The sequence below is a fragment of the Archocentrus centrarchus genome, chromosome 12 (assembly GCF_007364275.1).
Source record: "Archocentrus centrarchus isolate MPI-CPG fArcCen1 chromosome 12, fArcCen1, whole genome shotgun sequence".
NCBI lineage: Eukaryota > Metazoa > Chordata > Actinopteri > Cichliformes > Cichlidae > Archocentrus > Archocentrus centrarchus.
The window spans coordinates 19,241,519-19,262,143 of record NC_044357.1 but is presented as its reverse complement, the minus strand read 5'-3'; the positions used below and the strand labels follow the sequence as shown (position 1 = coordinate 19,262,143).

General features: G+C 39.4%; 1 protein-coding gene across 2 annotated transcripts in view; it reads right to left on the bottom strand.

Moving 5' to 3' along the window:
- Positions 1-219: 219 nt before the first annotated feature.
- Positions 220-20,625, bottom strand: part of phf24 (PHD finger protein 24) — a 28,974-nt gene continuing 8,568 nt past the window's right edge. The window contains exons 2-9 of one of the 2 annotated variants that reach the window (XM_030743056.1): positions 18,960-19,381; positions 15,931-16,116; positions 11,142-11,220; positions 8,835-9,037; positions 7,794-7,960; positions 3,951-3,983; positions 2,602-2,679; positions 220-1,586 (exon numbers count right to left, since the gene is read on the bottom strand). In XM_030743056.1, the coding sequence (XP_030598916.1) occupies positions 1,490-1,586; positions 2,602-2,679; positions 3,951-3,983; positions 7,794-7,960; positions 8,835-9,037; positions 11,142-11,220; positions 15,931-16,116; positions 18,960-19,379 (1,263 nt within the window). In that variant the 5' untranslated portion in view covers positions 19,380-19,381 and the 3' untranslated portion in view covers positions 220-1,489. The remainder of the gene's footprint in view (positions 1,587-2,601; positions 2,680-3,950; positions 3,984-7,793; positions 7,961-8,834; positions 9,038-11,141; positions 11,221-15,930; positions 16,117-18,959; positions 19,382-20,625) is intronic. The other variant, XM_030743057.1, reaches the window with a different exon arrangement.

The window sequence follows — 20,625 nt, the reverse complement described above, 5'->3', positions numbered from 1 at the left end:
TTAGCACAGTGCATTGACTGGTTCTGCTTGCTAAAGCTGCTGGACAGGACAGTTTTTTTTTTTTTTTTTTTTTTTTTTTTTTTTTTTTTTTTTTTTTAAAATCGAACAGGTGTATTCATACTTTGAAAGCAGACAAAATAAAAATAAAAAAATCTTCAAGAAATAGACTAAATACTACACAATTATTTCAGCGCTGACATTACCCCTCAGACCACTGAATTTGATTTAATTACCACACTTTATTTACTTCAAAAGAACCCAGAGTAAAACCTTCATTACATGTCATAAAATACTACATAATGTCATTACAGTAGGTTTCTAGTGATTCCAGGGGCAGGTTCACGTGCCTTAAAATTCTTGTGTAATCGGTTACATGGTATCATTTCATCTCATTCTCCATAGTTTTTAAAGTGTTACCGCATATTAAAAAAGGACAAATATTTGCGCCAGATCACACATTGTCCTTCAGTACAGTGATTATGTCACAATAGTCCAACTACATCTCATTCCCACAGTGCAAATAATGACATTAGAATAGGAGTGGCATTTTCCACCTCGTTATAGTGCAGCTCTGAGAACAACAACACAAAAATGCACTATATGGCAGTATATACATGTCACTTACAGGTTTAGCTTTCTTTAACGTTCAGTTGACATCCCTTTTTCACAGTATTTTATTAAACAGATTCTTTGAAAATGGAGAAAACAGGATACATCAGAATATAGGAATAAATACAATTTTAATGCTTGATAATTTATACTGGCATGTATAGCAGTTCTTATGATATAATGTAAGCAGATAGCTTTCATTGGTGTTTGGTATACGTTTGTTAATGTAGCTGTGTGGTTAATCTCCCACAAATAAACAGTACCAGAAATTAATTTGCATGTGCTTCTATGTGGCGTGATTAACAGTTATAATGGTGCATAACAGAATCCTGTTTCAGTTGTATGGCGTTATAATTAGGACATTTTGGGGCCCAAAGGAAAGAACACGTGAAAGAGTAAAAAGCCCATCACACTAATTTGCCCACCCGGGTGTTTTATGAAGCCGTGAAGTCTAGCTTGAGTCATTGTGGCCACCCTAGGTGCTCATCTGACTGTGTGCGTGATCACTTAAAGTTTCAGAAATATCACCAGCTTACTAGTTGTGAGTGGGTTGTCGTCTTACTTGTTCTAGTTCTCACATTTGTTGAAAGCTGTCAGGTTTTGGAGTGGGGACCTGTGACAGCTCCTGTCACTTGCATCTGTGGTGTGTCAGTCAGCGTGTATTGTCAGTGTTGTGGTGTTGAGGTGATGCAGAGGAGGAGAGATTCTGTCAGTGGCTTGATCTGCTACCTCTCGTTGCTTCATCCAGTTCTCTCACTTCCCATCCTCATGTCATTGTGTAAGCATGTCTATCCTTCCCTCACTCAACTGTAGACTACAGGGTACACCCTCACGTCTCTCTCTCTCTCTCTCTCTGCTGAGTGCAGTGACGGATCCTGGACTATAGAGGCAATCGGATGTGCATGGCAGAACTATTGGGCCGTGCAGCCAAAATGTAAATGGCACTCTCCCTCAAAAAGAATGCCCAGGTCACCGGCCTGTGGAACAGAAAACAGTTTTTGTTAATCAAAATAAGTTGTTTTTTTTTTTTAAATGCAAATACATCATTACTGATAATATTGCAGTTATAACATTTCCATTCAAAATATCTTTGTAACTGCAAACAAATGCCATGAGATAACGCTATACTGGGATAGTAGGCATACTGGTACCTCACTATAATGAACATGGGGTCTGTAGTTTGTATCAGTCCTAGTGCATGTACTTTATCCTGGTACTACCATGAAGTTTTGCAGTCCTTTCTCAAAACTGCTATGTCCAGCGGGTAAAGGCTTTATGTAAATATGTGGCCCATTTTCAAAGCCTTTATGTCCTTAACAGGATATCTGATACATCAATGATGGAAAATGCATTGCTAGTTTGAGTACCTATTAACTTGATGCATTATCTTACACAGCATTGCCTTTGAAGAGAATAAAGCTATAATTTTATAGTAAGCATTTGGCTTCTCTTCTACTATAATGTGCCTTAATAAAACCTCTAAAGCTCTGCTACTTAGCATTTATCCTAAAACACTGAATGCCTGAAGGGGTGACACATTGGCTACAATTAGTGCAAAATGTCATCTCAAAGGTCTCAAAAATCATGACGTGGCTAAGAAGATTCACTACAACTTCTTGGTGGCAGCTAATAAAGGGAATTTTAAGTCATATGCATGGTAAACAAAGCCTGAAGCAGGCAAGTCAATTATACATGCTGTGACCTTCTGGGTTTAGTTTCACTCAAAATTAATCCCATAGTTGGTGTCCAAGACAAACTTTCACTGAGTACCACTCCAAGGTCACAATGGCCATGTGTAGGCTGGTCCAATGGGAGAAGCATGAGGAAGGTACTTGCTGTAAAAATTTTTACCGCGGGCCTTTAAAGCTTTCCCATGAGAACTGTGGAAATTGGTGTCTGCTAAAGTCTATTATATACTTTCTAATAACTGATCACCTTGACTCACATGCACTGACAAATATATATTTAACACGAAAGAAAGTGGGGACAAACCTGCTGTCATCATTCTTGCTCCTTTCACTCCCAGAGCTGGCTGGACTGCTCTCACATATGGGGCCAACATGACTTATACTGCTCCAAACAACAAAGAATAAAAATGACAAAAAATTAGGCAGCAGTCAGTGAAGAACAAGACAGTCCCTGCTGCCTACCAGACAAAGGAAATAAGGCAAACAATGGAAAATGCATCATAATTATTAAAATAATATTTACTTGAACATGACAACCCACGTTGGCCTTACTGCATTATTTCAAGTCTGAAAGCAGTAGCTGAAAATAATTTTCATCAGTTAATATGGATATTATTCCTTGACTGATTCTGTGATAGACTGGCAACCTATACAGTACGAGGTGTATCATTGACTGTGTGGAGCTGGGGAAGGTTTGATTGGATAAGCTGATGGATGATTTTTCATTTTGTCTCTAAAATGTAAGAAATATGCTTACATGAATGGCAAAAAATAAATAAATAAATTTTTGCTTGACTGGTTTATCTAACATTTAATCAAATATTAAAATTGTAAATGGCTCTTTTCCCAGTCAGCGAATGATTTTCATGTCTTTCAGGCAGAGAGCTTTGTTTGATGCAGCAGCTTTTCTGTCCAAAAATCAGGTAGTTAATACAAACCTTTGCCAAAAAAAAAAAATATGATTCAATTCAAGACAGAAGTTTAGCAAATTCTTTTTAGGGTGAAGCTATACAAAAATATGGTTCATGAAGATATCAAGTTCCCATTTTATGAGACTCTCCCACAAGTATGAGTCATTTTTTAAATACTTTGGTGTCAGAAGCTCCTCTGATAAACTCTTTGATGGCTTCATGAAAAAATTCATTTTCACTTTTACAATGTAGCTTGTGAATTTCTGTAATCCAATGGAGCAGCATTTTCTGACTCATTTAATATCCATTTACTTTTTAATGAGCACATATACATTCAGTTTGTGTTTTGTGTTGACCTGCACAGCATGCTCACTCAAAACTGTATGCTCTGAGAAGTAAGGCTTTTTAAAGAGAAACGCTCCTAAAGAGAACAAAAGGCTTTCTTTTGGATTCTATAATTAGAGGCCAGACTGAATATTACCCATGTCTGTATAACAAGACCTGATCATCTCACATTCTCCTCATTAAACTTCATTCAGAGGTTCATGTGTCTTTGATTGCATTGAGTCCAGAAAGTGCCATTTTGGAGATGAGCAGTTTCTCGCTCCCTCAGGCTCTTTATGAATCAAGGGTTAAATTACACATTAAATTTGATGTAAGGGGTTCTGTGAGAATACTTGACTGAGTAGTGCTGCTGAAATGAGGAAAAAAGACAAGCCACACAGTGCTGAATCACACTCACCCACAATTCATAGGAGAGCAGAATCCCATGAGTCTGTGGGGGAATGCCAGATAGGTGAGGGATGAAATGGTACAGCAGAGGAGATTTGACAGCACAAGAGATAAAGTGGTAAACAAGCACATGCAAACACACAGTGGCAGTGATGGAAAGTGCAGTTATTACAATACAGATCTGAGGTTTGTGTACTGCAGTGTTTCGGTTCTATGATACCTTATTCTTGTACTCCTAACATGACACTAGGGATTTTTTGTACCTTTTTATCTCACTACATTTATTTTTTCTTCAGACAGTCCACTGAAGCAGCACTAAAATAAACATGATTACAAAGCATGAAGCCTTGCATCAATGCAACAGCAAAATTCTTTTACTTTTGATATTTCAGCTTCTTTTTTTTTTGGCCTGCAATGGAGTACTTCTGCATGCGGCAGTTAGTACTACTTTTCATGTGAAAATGACCCGACTACTACTGCGGCGCGTGTGCACACACACACTATAAGACAAACAAATGCAACCCCATTAGAGACAATTTTCCTTCCATCATTACTTTGATGAGATCTGTTTGTGGTTATAGGAAAAAATTACTGTTAAAAAGGGAAAATTATTTTTTGTTCTGATATTATTCCATGTACTGGGGAAATTAATGGGAGTTCACTTATTGTAAACATAATGAAACTCACTGTATAAAGTGGATGGATGCAACATCAGCTGTACAGTTCAATCAAGCACAAACAATTCTGGTAAGAGCTTGTCTAAAGGTTATGATTATGTTAAGGCCTTGTCAGAGCCTTGTCAGCTTGCACTTTGTAGTGTTACACTAGATTGCACGATGTTGTGAAACATCTAATATTTTGTCTTGCCTTTAATGCAAATAAAGCTTTGCAAAAGGTAGTATTCTGTCACCTTGTTGCCATAGGTGTCACTTTCAGCCATGCCAGGATTAGAAACCTAATTGAGCAAATAGTAAACAGTTCTGTATGGTGTCAGAGTCGAGCATTTCCAGAGTCACATGAGTCAGTAATTCAGCCAATAGAATACACGATTTAGTAACGGCAGGAATTTAGTCATACTGACAAAAGTGGCACATTTAAAGTGTCTGGTATTAATATGAGTGGAAAATAGCATACATAATGGAGTGAAACATTACTCTGCCCTTAATATAAAAGGGAATAGCTTGCCAGATTTGCTTATCATTTTTCATTTCTTTGCAATATGATTTAAATGTGCTTGTTTGATTTTTTTTTAAAAGAAAAAGAGACTTGGGGCATTTTGATTGTAAGGACTCTTGCCATTTCTTTTTCAGTGTTGCACTGGTGTGAGCAGTTATTGCATTCTGCATTGGTCACTGTGCCAAAATCATTTCTTTGAAGTCTTGAGTTTCCACTGAGCTGAAGGGAAACTGAACCGAAGAGATTTTCTACAGCAGGACAAAAAAATAAATAAATAAATAAAATACCCCAGTCTTGTTACAATCCACACTGGCTGTCATGCAGTTTCAGTGACAACATGAACAAAACTAAGCAGAATGTACAACTCACTGTAGGAATGGTAATCAGAACAAACCACAGAATATTTTGACCCTGCACAAATTTCAGGAATCTTCAGTCTATGCAGATTTCGTACACTGGTCTGAGAACATGTTACATAATAAATGCTCATCACCCTAACACAAACACCAGCCAGTTCCAACCAGTGCTGCTTTTTTGTTGTAAAAGTAGTGTATTATATTTTTAGTGACTTGATAATATTCTCCTTTTCATTATCTTGGAAACAAAGCATGATGATATGCAGATTATGCAATCAGCTAATGCCGCAGTGGGAGGAGTACTGTATGTCTGCATTAGCTGATATTTCTCATCCATTTCTGAGGTCAACATAATCTTGTTGCTGTTTTGCATATAAAGACTGTTCTGGAGAAGCTCTGTTATTATAACCAATTATCTTTATGCAAATGCTCATGATTAACATTACTGTTCATGATGCAACTAGAAAAGCTTTCCTATAGTGTAAATGTCTTGACACAGTTTGTACTATCCCCTTGAGAGGTTTGGACACATTTATGACAGTCAGCTAAATACAACCCCCCCCCCACCCACCCAAAAACACAACACAACAACACAACAAGAGAAGCTGGTACATGTTTACCACCAACATGCCCTCTTTAGCAACCATTCATAAATGTCGAGGAACTGAGGAGATCTTGTTTTATAGAGGATTCTAGGTGCTCAACAGTCCCAAGTCTGCTTTGCCATATTGTTTTTATTTCATGATGCATTAAATGTTTTCAGTTGGTGAAAGGTCTGGACTATAGGCAGGCCAGTTCAACACCCATTTTTGGCAGATCGGCAGTTTCTCAGAAGTAAAGATGGGCAGAGGTTCAAGATTCTAAAATTCTCTTTAATACCCAATCACTTTACTGTTGTCAAGTAACCTAATTAGCTACAAAATGTTCTTCCAGCCATTCTTTTTAATCCCACTTTTCTAGCCTTTTGTTGCCCCTGTCCCAACTTTTGAGATGTATTACTGCCATCAAAAACTCTTAAAGGGTACAGTTTCATTTGATATGTTTCCTATGTTCTACTGTGAATAAAATATGAGTTTATGAGATTAGCAAATCATAGTTATATTTTATTTACATTTTACACAGAAAGCCAGCTTTTTTTTGCAATTGGAGTTATAGTTCAGATTGGGATTAAAAGCTTTTCTCAGAGGGAATTTGACAGTGTATAAAGGGCATGCAAGTAAAAGCATTATATCTAAACAAAATGGATGAAAAGCAATTTTTAATCACTTGGGGGCAGTAAAAGCATGGCAACATTTATTTGTGGGAGTCGTGTGTATCGACCTGTTGAGTCCAAGTTCAATATTCAATTTCTGTGTAGTTTCCAAGCACTGTAAGAGCTATTTGCTATAATACAGAGCTATCAGAGCAGTGAGTGAGCCAAACAGTAAAGTTGGCTGGCAAACAGTTCTGTAGAGCTGAGGTGAGCTGCATATTCAGGTGATGATTCTTTATGGGTCCATCACCACAAGGTACCCCCTTTCACCAACATGTTCTCATCCCAGGGCATCAAATATTGCCAGTCTGACAACTGCAATCACAGAAATAAACACAAGCTGTGCTTTGGCATCTGTGCCTTGGTGGATCAGCGGTGGCAACAGCGCATGCCAAGACCTAACAGTCTGCATGAAAAGGTCGGAAGGGTGGCAGTGGCATAAGTCAGTGTGCTGAGAGATCATTGTGTTGATCTCCCAGCACAGTGCTTTGGATGAATGCTGAAAAAAAGAAAGTACTTATGTATGTCCACATCTAAATATCACTAATGGAACTCTTTTTAAAGCCATTTTGAAAGAAATTTTGGTTAATTACATTAAAATTGTATGCAATAATATTTGTTAGGGAATTGTTTAATTTGAAATTAGACACATCAAGCTTAATCTCATGTTGCATTAACATAAATCATGAAATATGTTGTGTGATGGAAAAGACAGGACATTTAAAGAAAACAGATTAGTAGCTGCAGTTTAATTCAAAGTGTTATGTTAAGGATGAAAGATTAGCACTGCATTTTGAAGAAACACCATTCACTCTTGCTTAACAGGTGACCCTCGAAAACAAGTTTCCAGAGCATTTTGACAAGAGACACTTCATTTAGTCTGATTTTAGTTAATAGAGGTGGGTGTCAAAAAAAAAAAAAAAAAAAAAAAAAAAAAAGGCAACTGAGTCACATTAATTTGTGTTATATTGCTTTTTTGTCACCATCTCTATTCCCTAAGTAGCCAGACCTTTTTTGCCTCTACTATTTGCAGTTTGCATACAAATGACTCCCTCCCTGGTCTACTCACCTCACATTGCAGGACTGAGAGTCTTTCTTGAGCTTGTCAAACCAAGACTGCTGGGCTTGGCGGCATTCAGCTCGTGTGATTACACCATCTTTATCCAGATCCAGACCCTGGAACACCGACCTTGCAGTATCTCTCTCCTTGGCAGTTAACAGACGCACCAGTGAGTTCTATGAAAAATTAAAATAGGTGAGCGATAAGTATTCACCTTTTAATTATTTCAATTGCTATAATTTAGTAATTTTAGGGTTGACCTTAACATCATTCTCAATCATGTTCAATTACACTTTCTGACACATTCTGCAAACACTGTTTCACCCCATGCTATCCCAAAGTCTCTCTCAAACTGCAAATTTAATCCCTCAAACCACAATCTGGAAACCCATCAGTAAGTCTTCAGCCTCAGCCTCTGGGGGATATCTAGGTGGGATAATGGATTTCCATTCACCACTTATTGCTCCATCCTTAGCTGTTTATGCATAAATTAAAAAAAAAAAAAAAAACACACTAACATACAGTGACTGATTGTTTCAAGATTGCATTTGGGAAATATAACCCACCTTATGGCCTCCACAGTGTTGCAGAATAATCCTGCTCAAACATAACTGGCTAATAGAACTTGGACTCCAAGCCATCTACAAATGGAAAGATCCCTTGCCTACAGTCTTCAAATACCCATTTAAAGAAATTAGTCAAGCCATAAGATTATTCATCAACAGCTACAAAGATTGCTCAAAGATGCCCTCCCTTAAATTAAATGTAATTTTATGCACTAAGTAAACATTTTCTCTATATGACAAGGAATAGAGTTTTGACTGCAATGTTTGAGGTATAATTAAAAATGTTCAACATGACACATCAGGTCTATGTAGACCATGGCTGCGAGCAAACAAATCCATTTCAAACCAAATTACAGTCACAGTAGTGAAACAAGACAGTTCATGGCCGAGTAAACATGTGATGGATGCCAGTGAGTGTATATAAGCTGCTTTATCCTAATTATTTTTAATACATTCAACTTTTTTTCTTAATCCACTACTATACCTCTGTGCGAAATTTCCTTAATACTGCCAGTGACTCAAAATAGAGAAAGTCCGACCACTCGATGTGCCCCTTCTTCTCAGGATCCAGCGCAGCAAACTGGGCCAAGACTTCCTCTTCTTGCTCATCAGTCAGGTCCTTATCAAACTGCTGCTTGGATACAAAGTGGCGGTACTGCAGCAGCACATCTGACACCAGGCATGACTCTACAGCAGCAGGAAACAATTCATCACACAGGACCTAATTAGTCACCTGGCAGTCTTCAAGATATGTTATCTTATGGTGAGTCATTTTCAACAAAGCCAAAGCACCCTCCCACCGACTGCCATCCAAAGCAGCATAGTATACATTTCAAAGTATACTGCTCAAAAAAAAAAAAAAAAAAAATAAAGGCCACACTCAAAACATCCTAGATCTGAATGAATGAAATATTCTCATTGAATACTGTGTTCTGTACAAAGTTGAATGTGCTGACAACAAAAATCACAAAAATCATCAATGGAAATCAAATTTTTTAACCAATGGAGGCCTGGATTTGGAGTCACGCACAAAGTTAAAGTGGAAAAACACACTACAGGCTGATCCAACTTTGATGCAGTGTCCTTAAAACAAGTCAAAATGAGGCTCAGCATTGTGTCTGGCCTCCACGTGCCTGTATGACATCCCTACAACTCCTGGGCATGCTCCTGATGAGGTGGCAGATGGTCTCCTGAGGGATCTCCTCCCAGACCTGGACTAAAGCATCCACCAACTCCCAGACAGTCTGTGGTGCAACGTGACATTGGTGGATGGAGCGAGACGTGATGTCCCAGATGTGCCCAATTAGATTCAGATCTGGGGAACGGGCAGGCCAGTCCATTGCTTCAATGCTTTCATCTTGCAGGAACTGCTGACACACTCCAGCCACATGAGGTCTAGCATTGTCCTGCATTAGGAGGAACCCAGGGCCAACCGCACCAGCAAATGGTCTCACAAGGGGTCTGAGGATCTCATCTCGGTACCTAATGGCAGTCATGCTACCTCTGGCAAGCACATGGAGGGCTGTGCGGCCCTCCAAAGAAATGCCACCCCACACCATTACTGACCCACTGCCAAACCAGTCATGCTGAAGGATGTTGCAGGCAGCAGATCGCTCTCCACGGCGTCTCCAGACTGTCACACGTGTTCAGTGTGAACCTGCTTTCATCAATAAAGAGCACAGGGCGCCAGTGGTGAATTTGCCAATCCTGATGTTCTCTGGCAAATGCCAAGCATCCTGCACGGTGTTGGGCTGTGAGCACAACCCCCATCTGTGGACGTCGGGCCCTCATACCATCCTCATGGAGTCGGTTTCTAACCATTTGTACAGACACATGCACATTTGTGGCATGCTGGAGGTCATTTTCCAGGGCTCTGGCAGTGCTCCTCCTGTTCCTCCTTGTACAAAGGCGGAGGTAGCGGTCCTGCTGCTGGGTTGTTGCCCTCCTACGGCCTCCTCCACGTCTCCTGGTGTACTGGCCTGTCTCCTGGTAGCGCCTCCAGCCTCTGGGCACTACGCTGACAGACACAGCAAACCTTCTTGCCACAGCTTGCATTGATGTGCCATCCTGGATGAGCTGCAATACCTGAGCCACTTGTGTGGGTTGTAGAGTCCGTCTCATGCTACCACGAGTGTGAAAGCACCACCAACAGTCAAAAGTGACCAAATCATCAGCCAGAAAGCATAGATACTGAGAAGTGGTCTGTGGTCCACACCTGCAGAACCACTCCTTTATTGAGTGTATCTTGCTAATTGCCAATAATTTCCACCTGTTGTCTATTCCATTTGCACAACAGCATGTGAAATTGATTGTCAATCAGTGTTGCTTCCTAAGTGGACAATTTGATTTCACAGAAGTTTGATTTACTTGGAGTTAGTGTGTTAAAGCGTTCCCTTTATTTTTTTTTGAGCAGTGTAGAATGGGTTGAGGGCAAATATGATAACTCAAAGAACAACAGTGTTGGCAGCAGACTTCTTTGAGGTGAACACAGACTAGACAGATGCTCAAGATTTTATTGGAGGCATTTACTTTTCGTATGTTTTTAATGGCCTTGCATTTCTGACGTGTACAACAAGTGGCAAAGCAAAAGAGGCAGTACTGATGTGGGACTCATGGTTGTTTGTGTCCTACCATCTTGTGAATATAATCCAACCAAAACCTTTTTTTTTTTTTTTTTTTTTTAATATTCAAATCTTCCGATCTCAGACTTTGCCCAAAGCAGCACTGCTATCCCATACAGTCTACATATGAAATCCTAAGTACTAAAATGCTTGCATGGACAGTAGCTCACCGGGGATGATCTTGCATTGCTCGAAGGTTTCCATGAGGCTGTACATCTCTTCCTCTGTTAGAAGTAGATTGAGATTGTCCTACAAGAGGTGAAAGGAGAACAGTATGAATCCTAAACTGATGCTCAAACTCTTTATAGTCAAGTGACGCACTGATAATTTCTTAGTCTTTGCAGGAGGTGAGATGAGGGTAGACTGTTACACTTTAAAATGTGATGCAAGTGGCACATTACTTGATAGGTGAACATGGTATGCTCAAGCTAGTCCTTGCAATTAGCTACGTGTGTAGATTTGAATAATGAATCCATTTCAATTATAGTGTCTCCTGGGTGATTCATGTAATGTCCATTTCACCATCTCCATAACAGTATCAATTAGAAGTAAAAGAACACTTACCGGATTTTAGGTTCAGAGTGAGTGATATAAATTTTCATATAAGGAATTTATACTTCCACTGCTCTGTGAATAAAGAAACTCTTAGCAGTTAAAATCAATGTGTCAACTGCAAAGCCATTCTGCTTTAATTGTGGAGCCTGAGTTATGAATATTTTTTACTTAAAAAAAAAAAAAAATTCCAAATATTTAGTATTAAAGTAGAATGTGACCAAATAAATTGATCACAGTAAATAACAGTTTGAAAGAAAAATTAAAAATGTTTTATCCTAAGATTTATATATACAAGTTTCTTCACATGGTTCAAATATTAACAAATCCACTGGCACAGAAAACCTCAAGAGACACTGATTTTAATATTTACATTTCGTTTCTACATCATGTAAGTGATGTAATGAAACTTAAATGAACTCATTGGGATTTTGAGATACACTAAGCCAATTCTAGTTTGTTTACATGGTCCTTGATCACCCTTACAATCTGTCAGGGCTTCACAAAAAGGCACATTATGAAATCCAAATGAAAATTCACAACCACCCACACTTAGGAAAAAACAAAACAAAACAAAAGAAAAAAAAAATAGCCTTAAGCTTAGCAAATTGCACTTTATCCATCTCCCTTTATTACATATATCATTTGCTTCAGAGTTCTAGTGTGTCGTGTTTCAGTTTCACTGTCAGTCTGACGCCAACACTCCTGCCAGTATCTGGATTTCCCACATGTAACACATAGGATGATTAGTGTAAGAATAGCATATGCTAATATTGAATAAATAAGATAAGTGCATTGCGCTGAAGAATACACCTTAGATGTAATCCAGATCAAAATAACTGCCTTCACCTTATTCTCTGTAGTATTTAAAGACCAAATGTACATAATGACATTTCATCCCATGACAGCTGGGATAGACGCCCAGCCCCTTCATGACCCTGAATTAGATAATTAGTTAAGGAAATGGATGGCGGTATGGACTGTTTAGATATATACTATGGAAATTACATGGTGAAAGTGGGTGGTTCTGCTTACAATGTTAATCCCACTGATAGATCACGCATTGCACTCATTTATTCAGTACTAACCTACACTTGTCTGGCTCTGGTGGCCATTTCAAAGTAATGTCTGCTACACACTGTTCTCCTTAAACCTGTGGCACAGTATATAATTTTAATGGAGACCTATTACTACAAAGTGTCTGAGCTGAGAGAGCAATTGCCACACACCACACAATAAAGTCCCACAGGTGCCATATTGTTAAAACCTTCTGCGCTTCTTCCCACAATGTTTTGTACTAGTCTTCCAGTGGACACTATGCAGCTTTTTTGTGCAGTTGCATGAGCTATTCAGTTGTCCAGTGCTGATATATTTCAACAAATGACAGCCAATTCTGAATCTCATGAAAAATCAAAAATTTATTAGGCCCAAGGTGACAATCTGAGTTCGACTTGAGATTCTCACCTCTACAGCACAGTGAATCAGATATCAAGTCTGAAATGCAGCAGATCACTTTTAGCCAAGTGGAGGCGTTGTCTATTGCGCTAATTTTATTTTATCTACTAATGTAGAGCTGCAAATGTAAGAAAGAGCCGTAGAGTCACTTAACTTTTATTGTACTGATATTTTACAAAACACTTTCTGGCAACAATTCATCTAGTAGCCATTTATTTGCACTGTCATTCCAAGAGTCAATCGGGGGGGCAAAACAAATTGTGCTTTCATCATGAAACTGCTTCTTCATTTGTCTTCCAGACATCATTTTTGTGCATCTGTAAGGTATTATGTACCTCCAGTAGCACCAGCTGTCTGCTGAACAATAAGACTACCCATCAGCTACGGATGCCTTTATGATTGTGTCACGTCTGTCTACAACATTTTTCATCCAATTTGATGTTCAGAGTAAGTTTAAAATAGACTTAAGGGTTTATGTAACATCTACTGGCAGCATCTGAAAAAAAATGTGCTCTCTAGGAGACAAAAAGCCCTTTGGGAACAAGGTTTAAAAATAACACTTTCTAATCTTATATGTCGGCAGATCGCATAAATAGCTATTTGAGACGTCCTGTTCAAAAAAAAATAAAATGTGTTATTGGAAATAGCTTTAAATAACCAGCAAGCTTTGTACCAAAGAGTGTTATAAAATGAATATTCTCACTGATTAACAGTGTTTCTGTTGGCAATGACTTACCACTGAAGTGAAAGGATCACTTGCTGTAATCCAATCAATTTATTAGGCAAAATAAAGTCTGAGAAATATTACCAAACATCCAGATTCGGGTGAATTAGCCCAGAGAAAGAGGTGCCAGGAGGTGGAAAAATATAACTGAATCTGGTTATATGAATACGGTTAAATATAATACACACAGACTTCAGTTTTCTACTTTGTTAAATTGCCATGGCAGTGTCATCTAGTCAAGAACAGGAGCCAAAATACATTGCTCTAGAATCAGAGTTGCTCTACAGAGTTTTCCTTACTCCATTGTACTTGGAAAAGGGTGAAGTTATGAATTCATGAAGAATTTATGAATAATCATTTAATTTATGAATGATTAATCAAGTTACTGCTGTTGTTCCACATGTGTAAATGAATGCAACTCATGCTTTAGGAACAAATGTGGATCCTGTAGGTAGCCCTATAATATTTAATAGGCAATATATTTCATAATTTGGAAAGTTATGGGACCACAAGTGCCCAGCTGCAAGCATGAAAGTGCTATAAAGAGGGGTCAGTTGTGTGCATGAGTCAATCCTGAGTGGCTGAAACTGAGCCATTCTTGCAGTCGTCTACTTTGAAGACTGCTTGTAAATCCACTTTCAAGGGAATTCAGTCCATCTGCCAGCAGCAGCCTGTAGTGCTTGTGTGAAATTAAATGTCAGATGCAACAGAAGGGGGGGTGGGGGGGGGTTGAAACAGCTGACTGACATGCACTAACAAAATAGCTGGTTTCTTTAGCTAGGAGGACAAGAATTTACAATTTAAATAAAGCATTTCTCCCACCCCCTCACTGAATTGTCTCCTTCCGCCCTCATTCCTCACACACTGAAGAAGCCAGCCAAAGAGAGCAAACCTTTCAGTGTCCTCTCGCAGATTGTGCGAAAACATCCCTCTCTCGCACAACTTTGGCAAGTGATTTTGCTTCTCGGGGCTATGAAGCCCCTACTCCGCTGTGAAGGGTCCTCCAGCGAAAGCACTCTTCAGCCGTTTACGCTTGAATTAAAACAGATTGCATTATGCCTCTCACAGGGTGACGGTCACCAGAGAGTCGTGGGTTTGGCGCTGGTGCTGAATTTCTGATGAGAAGCGGCCATTTGTTTTATTGTTTAAAACACTGAAAAATCTGCCAACATAATACCTCAGTTTATATGAAATCTAGCTGTGCTTTTAGACTATGCGCTTTACAGGCTTTCTCATGAAACTAAACTGTGGAATATACTGTATGCATCCTAACTGCATGTGGAAAACCTACCACAAGACTGATTTTGACATGGCAAAAGCCAATGTTTTAACTCATAACTGGCTTGTATTAACAAGCAGAAAGAAATTGAAAAGCTGAAGGCAGCAACAGTTGTTAACAGCTTTAATGACAACTGGCAAATTTACTCAGCTGTAGTTAATTAATTCCAGTAAGTCACAGTCAGTGACACTTAAAGGAAACAGAGCTGTCATTAACTGCATTAGTTCCACCTGAGCTTTTCCAGATATGACAAGTCATGTTTGCTGTCAGAATGATACCTTAAGCAGCTACAGTGAAAAGCAGTCAATGTGCCTTGACATGGGTTCACAACTGATTAAGCAGTTTGTATTTGTTACTCCCAATTATTCTTCATTAGTAAATATGACCCTTTTTCAATGCCATAAAATTTCATGAAAATTTATGTTCCAGTTAACCCAACATGTGTCTTTGGACTGTGGGAGTAAGTCTGTGGGACTGCGTGAGGACATCAGAGAGGTGTTGGGTTAATTGGTGATTATAAGTTGGCTGTACGTGTGAATGTCAAACATTCTGTCCCTTTGTGTCGGCCCTGTGACAGACTGGCGACCTGTTCAGGGTGCACCCCGCCTCTCGCCCCATGACAACTGGGATAGGCTCCAGGTCCTCCATGACCCCAAACTGGACATGCAGTTAAGTAAATGAATGGTCACATTCATGTAACTGACTGGCTAATAAGAACTGTGGTTGGCCTTTAGTGTGCAAATTTATGCATTTTTATTTCATTTTATTCTACTCATATAAAACAAGTTATGCTTGTGATTATGATTATGTTTACATAAATACAGTTTCATTTGTAGAACAGTCCTCATGTAAATAAGGTAGGCCCAAAAATTAATTTCAGTTGATTTAGAACTACTGAGAAAACTGTATGTTGGTTGTCCAGTGATTGTGGCAGTAAGCCCTGACTTACACAATAGTAGCAGCTCCAGCCAGTAACAGTGTGGGCTGTATCTCTCATCTCCTGCAAAGCCTCAGCACGCAGGTAGCCCAATTCCCTCAGGCAGCCATCATGAAACACCCGAGTGCAGATCCTGCAAGGGTACAGGTCGTCAGCCGTCCACACCTCGCACACGTCACACATCTCATCACTCCGTGGCTGCAGGAGAAAGAGTGAAACAGCAGATGATTTACAAAGAAAAAATGTTTTGTATGCATGTTATCCATGGGATTGTAGCCCCCCCCCCCTTTTTTTTGTGATCACTTTGTGTTGTTGATATGCAATTTCTAAAACTCCATGAGCACTGCTTTGTCGCCCATCAACCAAAACTAACATTTTAGGAGGGGGAAAAATAAATAAATAAATAACAGTCCATTAGTGGTAGGAGTGTGGTGGGAGTGGGATTATAAAATGTAGTTTGTACAGCACTTATCTGTCTACCTTAGAATCGAGTAAAGACATCACTACCTATGACACTGTCTAATGTGTTCGGTGTCAGTTTTTATTCAACCTCCCTGTAAAGTCAGCCAGGCTGCACTCTGCTGTCAAGCCAGGGGAAGTGACTACTGAATGCTTGGCTGGTTTAAACACAGAAAGACACTGCAAGTTTTCTTAGTTTTATATATCTATAAAAATGCTACTGGCTTCAGGGCGGTAGACAAATCCCTCATGTCATGTTGCTCAGAGTTTATCATCTATACAGTGCACCTTATGTGACCTGATGATTCCCTTCGCATCAGCAAGCTTCCTCCAAAATAGTCCCAGGCAAGATGTGGACTTTTAGTAGGGGCTACAAGTGCTGGAAAAGGTCAACATTCCTTGCCAACATTGTTATGACTTTTGAATATTTCTTGAATGCAAGAGCTGGACAAATGCACACAGTATTTAATGGAAAACAAGATTCTTACATTGGTGAGAAATGAATTAAAAAAAAAAAAAAAAAAAAAAGGTGTGTGGGGAATAAGACATTTGCAATTGGCCACCATTAAATTGGCCATTAAATGACCCCATCTAGCAGTAGCCTGGCAAAACCAGCACATTATACTTTTGATCTAACATGACTTCTCGGTGTGTTTGCAACAAACCCAATTAGGTCCATAAATATTTGGAGTATGACATTTTTTGGAATTTGCCTCTGTACGCCACCTCATTGAACTGTTAAATCAAACAATCAAAATATGATTGAAGGACAGGCTTTCAGTTTTATTGCGAGGGTTTTAACAAACGTATCATATTAAGCATTTAGGAATCTTTATGCATAACTCCCCCATTTTCAGAGGCTCAAAATGATTTGGACAAACAAAATTTTAAAACATAAGGATTGTTTGTAATACTTGGATAACTGCCTGAAGTCTAGAACCCATGGACATCACCAAAATTCTGCCTCTCTTCTCTTGAGAAACACTCCTGGGACTTTACTGCCTGGATGCTGCTTGCTTGTGGGTCTTTCAGTATCTGAAAAGTATGCTGTATTGGGTTGAGATGAGGGGACCGACTTGGCCAGTGAAGAATATTCCACTTCTTTGCCTTGTGAAACTCTTGAGTTGCTTTTGCAGAATGCTTTGGGTCACTATCCATTTGCACTGTGAAGCACTGCCTGGCCAGTTTTGCAGCATCTGGCTGAATCTGAACAGGGCCTACGGCCTCGTACATCCAGATTTCCTGCTACTTCCGTCAGCAGTCACATCATCAAAACACTAACAACCCTGTCCCATTAGCAGTCATACATGCCCATGCCACAGGTTTGCCTAAACTATGCTTGATAGATTATATAGTATACTTTGAAGGAAAGGAACAGCTCATGATGCATACTTCTCTTCCCAAGTTAACCTTGGTTTCATCTATCCAAGGATCCCCCCCCCCGATCTGTGCAGACTCTTTGAGTGAGAGGTTTTCTGCTAGAGTCCAATCTGGATTTCTTGTTGTGAACGCTCTGTACTTGCAGTCATGAAGGTATCTCTTGACTGCAGACTGATAGGCATAGGACTATCTCCTCAAGACTTTGCCAGATGTTGTGAAGAATTTCTCTGAAGGAAATGACCTGAGATTTACCACTTAAGTTGACTTCTGCGGTCCTCCAAGTCTTTCATTGTTGAGCTGGTCAGTGCATTATTCCTTCTTTTTTAAAATATACCAGCTGACATTCCTAAAGTTTTTACTCTGATAGACCATAAAACAAAATCAACCTAACAATGACCTCCTTCCCTTCCATAGACATCTCTTTGAACCTTGTTAAAAATTCCACTGAACTACCACCAAATAGAAGTTCAGTACTTGGAATCAACTCCCAAATTTTTACCTGCTAATTTGTCACGGAACAACAAGAACTGGCCTCACCTGGCCATATAAATTTTTGGTCAAATTATCATAATCGTTACATTTGTGCCAATAAAAAGGTGGCTATGAAACAGGCTGACTGCTGAATAGTTAACATAGTTCTGTTAAACCCCTAAAATTAAAGCTGAAACATTCCTAAAAGACATTTTACTATTGCAAGATAAATACTTAGAGCAGCATTGTCAGTACAGTAAGTTGCCAAGCAATGTTTATTCTAAATAGAAAATCTGATTGTGTCAGTACTCCTGTGAACTCCACGCTCTGTTAGTCAGAGTCACCCTGAATATGGCCACCTCTCAGAGCCAGCCAAAGCAGCCCGCCTACAGGATACTCACTGAAGAGCATCACAGCAACAATACATCAGTGTGTGCAGCTATAAAAGGCCCAGAAGCAAACAACTTCAAACCCATACTTTCAACTTCAACAAGGATGTTTTGACAAAGCTTAAGAGTCCCTTTACAGCTTACCTGTGCTGCTTAATCATAATGCCTAATATGCGGGAGGAAAGCCGATCAGCAGATATAACCTGCTGTTGTCATGGAGATTCTTTACGGCTTGTACTGATCTTTTTAATCCCACAACTATGAACCATGTCATGCGTGATTTTAAATGTTCTTGTTTTAACATGACGTACGGACTAGCTACTACTCTTATGTATTTATTACCTCCTCTTTCTTATACAGATCCACCTCTATGGGCTGGTCATCATCAGGTTCCCTCTTGGGTCGCACAAAAGCAGGCGGTGTGAGCTGATGAGTCTTTTCAAGGTCTTCCGGCTCCACGCCTTTCCCATCCCGCAACCTCGACCAAGCCTCCTGGTTGACTTTACACTCATCTCTCATCGGAGCTGAGGCCTGCTGGGAGGTTGATGGACTTGCGCTATTGTCATTCTCTTCTTGCACCGAGTCCTCAGCATTTCTCTCATCAGGATTGGGCTTTTTGTGCCCTTCACCTTCCTCCGCTTGTCCTTCTGTCTGTTTCATTGTGGCAGCACGATCCTTAAGGCCCGCCTGGAAGGCAGAGACGACGGCGGTGCATTTTTGCACCTTCTCCACCTGCTGCTTCTTTGACATAAGCACTCCCATTGCTAAAGGAAGATGTAGAAAAAAGAAAGAACTGTTACAAAAGTGTACTACTTTTCAAAATCCTGACTTGTAACTGACACATTTGACTGACAGTGCCAGCAACAAGCCCACAACCGGCATTAGATTTCAATTCATACTTTTGCCAAAAATCAACCCATGGAAATATTTGCTCTGTGCACATCATGTCTGTCACTGAATGTCTTTACTTACTCTGTTTGCACAGAACAGCTCAGTCTCACCACATCTAATTCTATCAGCGGCAATTTCCCTGAACTCCTTTCCTTATTACTAGTAAACCCTGCCCATCTGCTCCTGTTCCCACATTTCTGTGAATTGGTGCTAGATGTTCAAAAAGGAAAAAAAAAAAAAAAAAAAAAAACAGTTCAATCCCTGTGGATATGTGAGCGAGGTTTTATTTACATGATTCAAATAAATAAATAGAATGGTGACGAAAGTAGATCCCATAGTTCACTGCATATTTTATACAGTGAGGATTCAAATCCCAAATAAGCCCTTCAGCCCCATGAAATGATGGCACATTAGACAGTGCATGACAAAGCACATCTACACTGCCTTTACTCACATGCTGTCTACTTCATATCAGTGCAGAAAGATTTTACAGATCTCCATTTATACAGCTCCTCATATCAAGGATGGTGTTCATTTTAACAAGCAACTATCAATATGCCGAGAAAGACATTTGAATGAATGGATAAAATACAGTACTGTGTGAGTCTTGAGCTTGAGTAATAGTTCTAGAATTTACTGGAAAAATATGATTTTTTCCAAGGTCTTTAGTGTAATCTACCAAAAAAAAAAAAAAAAAAAAAAAAAAAGTCAGATAATAGGTTGACAGGCATAGAAATAGTATTTTTGCATCAAGAAGGTGATTCTTAAAGAGCCATTAGCCAAAAACTTGGCATCTCTCAGCATGGTGTGCAGCTTTTCCTTATTTAAAAAAAAAAAAAAAAAAAAAACACCCTTTGAGAGCCCAGACCTCATTCTTGAAGCAGTGTGGGATCACCTTGACAGAATGAACTAAAAAGGCAGCCAAGATCCAAAGAAGAGCTTTGAAGGTCTGAAGAACCATTCCTGAAGACTACTTAAAGCAGGGATCCCCAAATCCAGGCCTCGAGGGCCGGTGTCCTGCAGGTTTTATATGTGTCTCTGCTTCAACACACCTGAGTCAAATACAGAAGTCATTAGCAGGACTCTGGCGAACTTGACTGCATACTGAGGAGGTAAT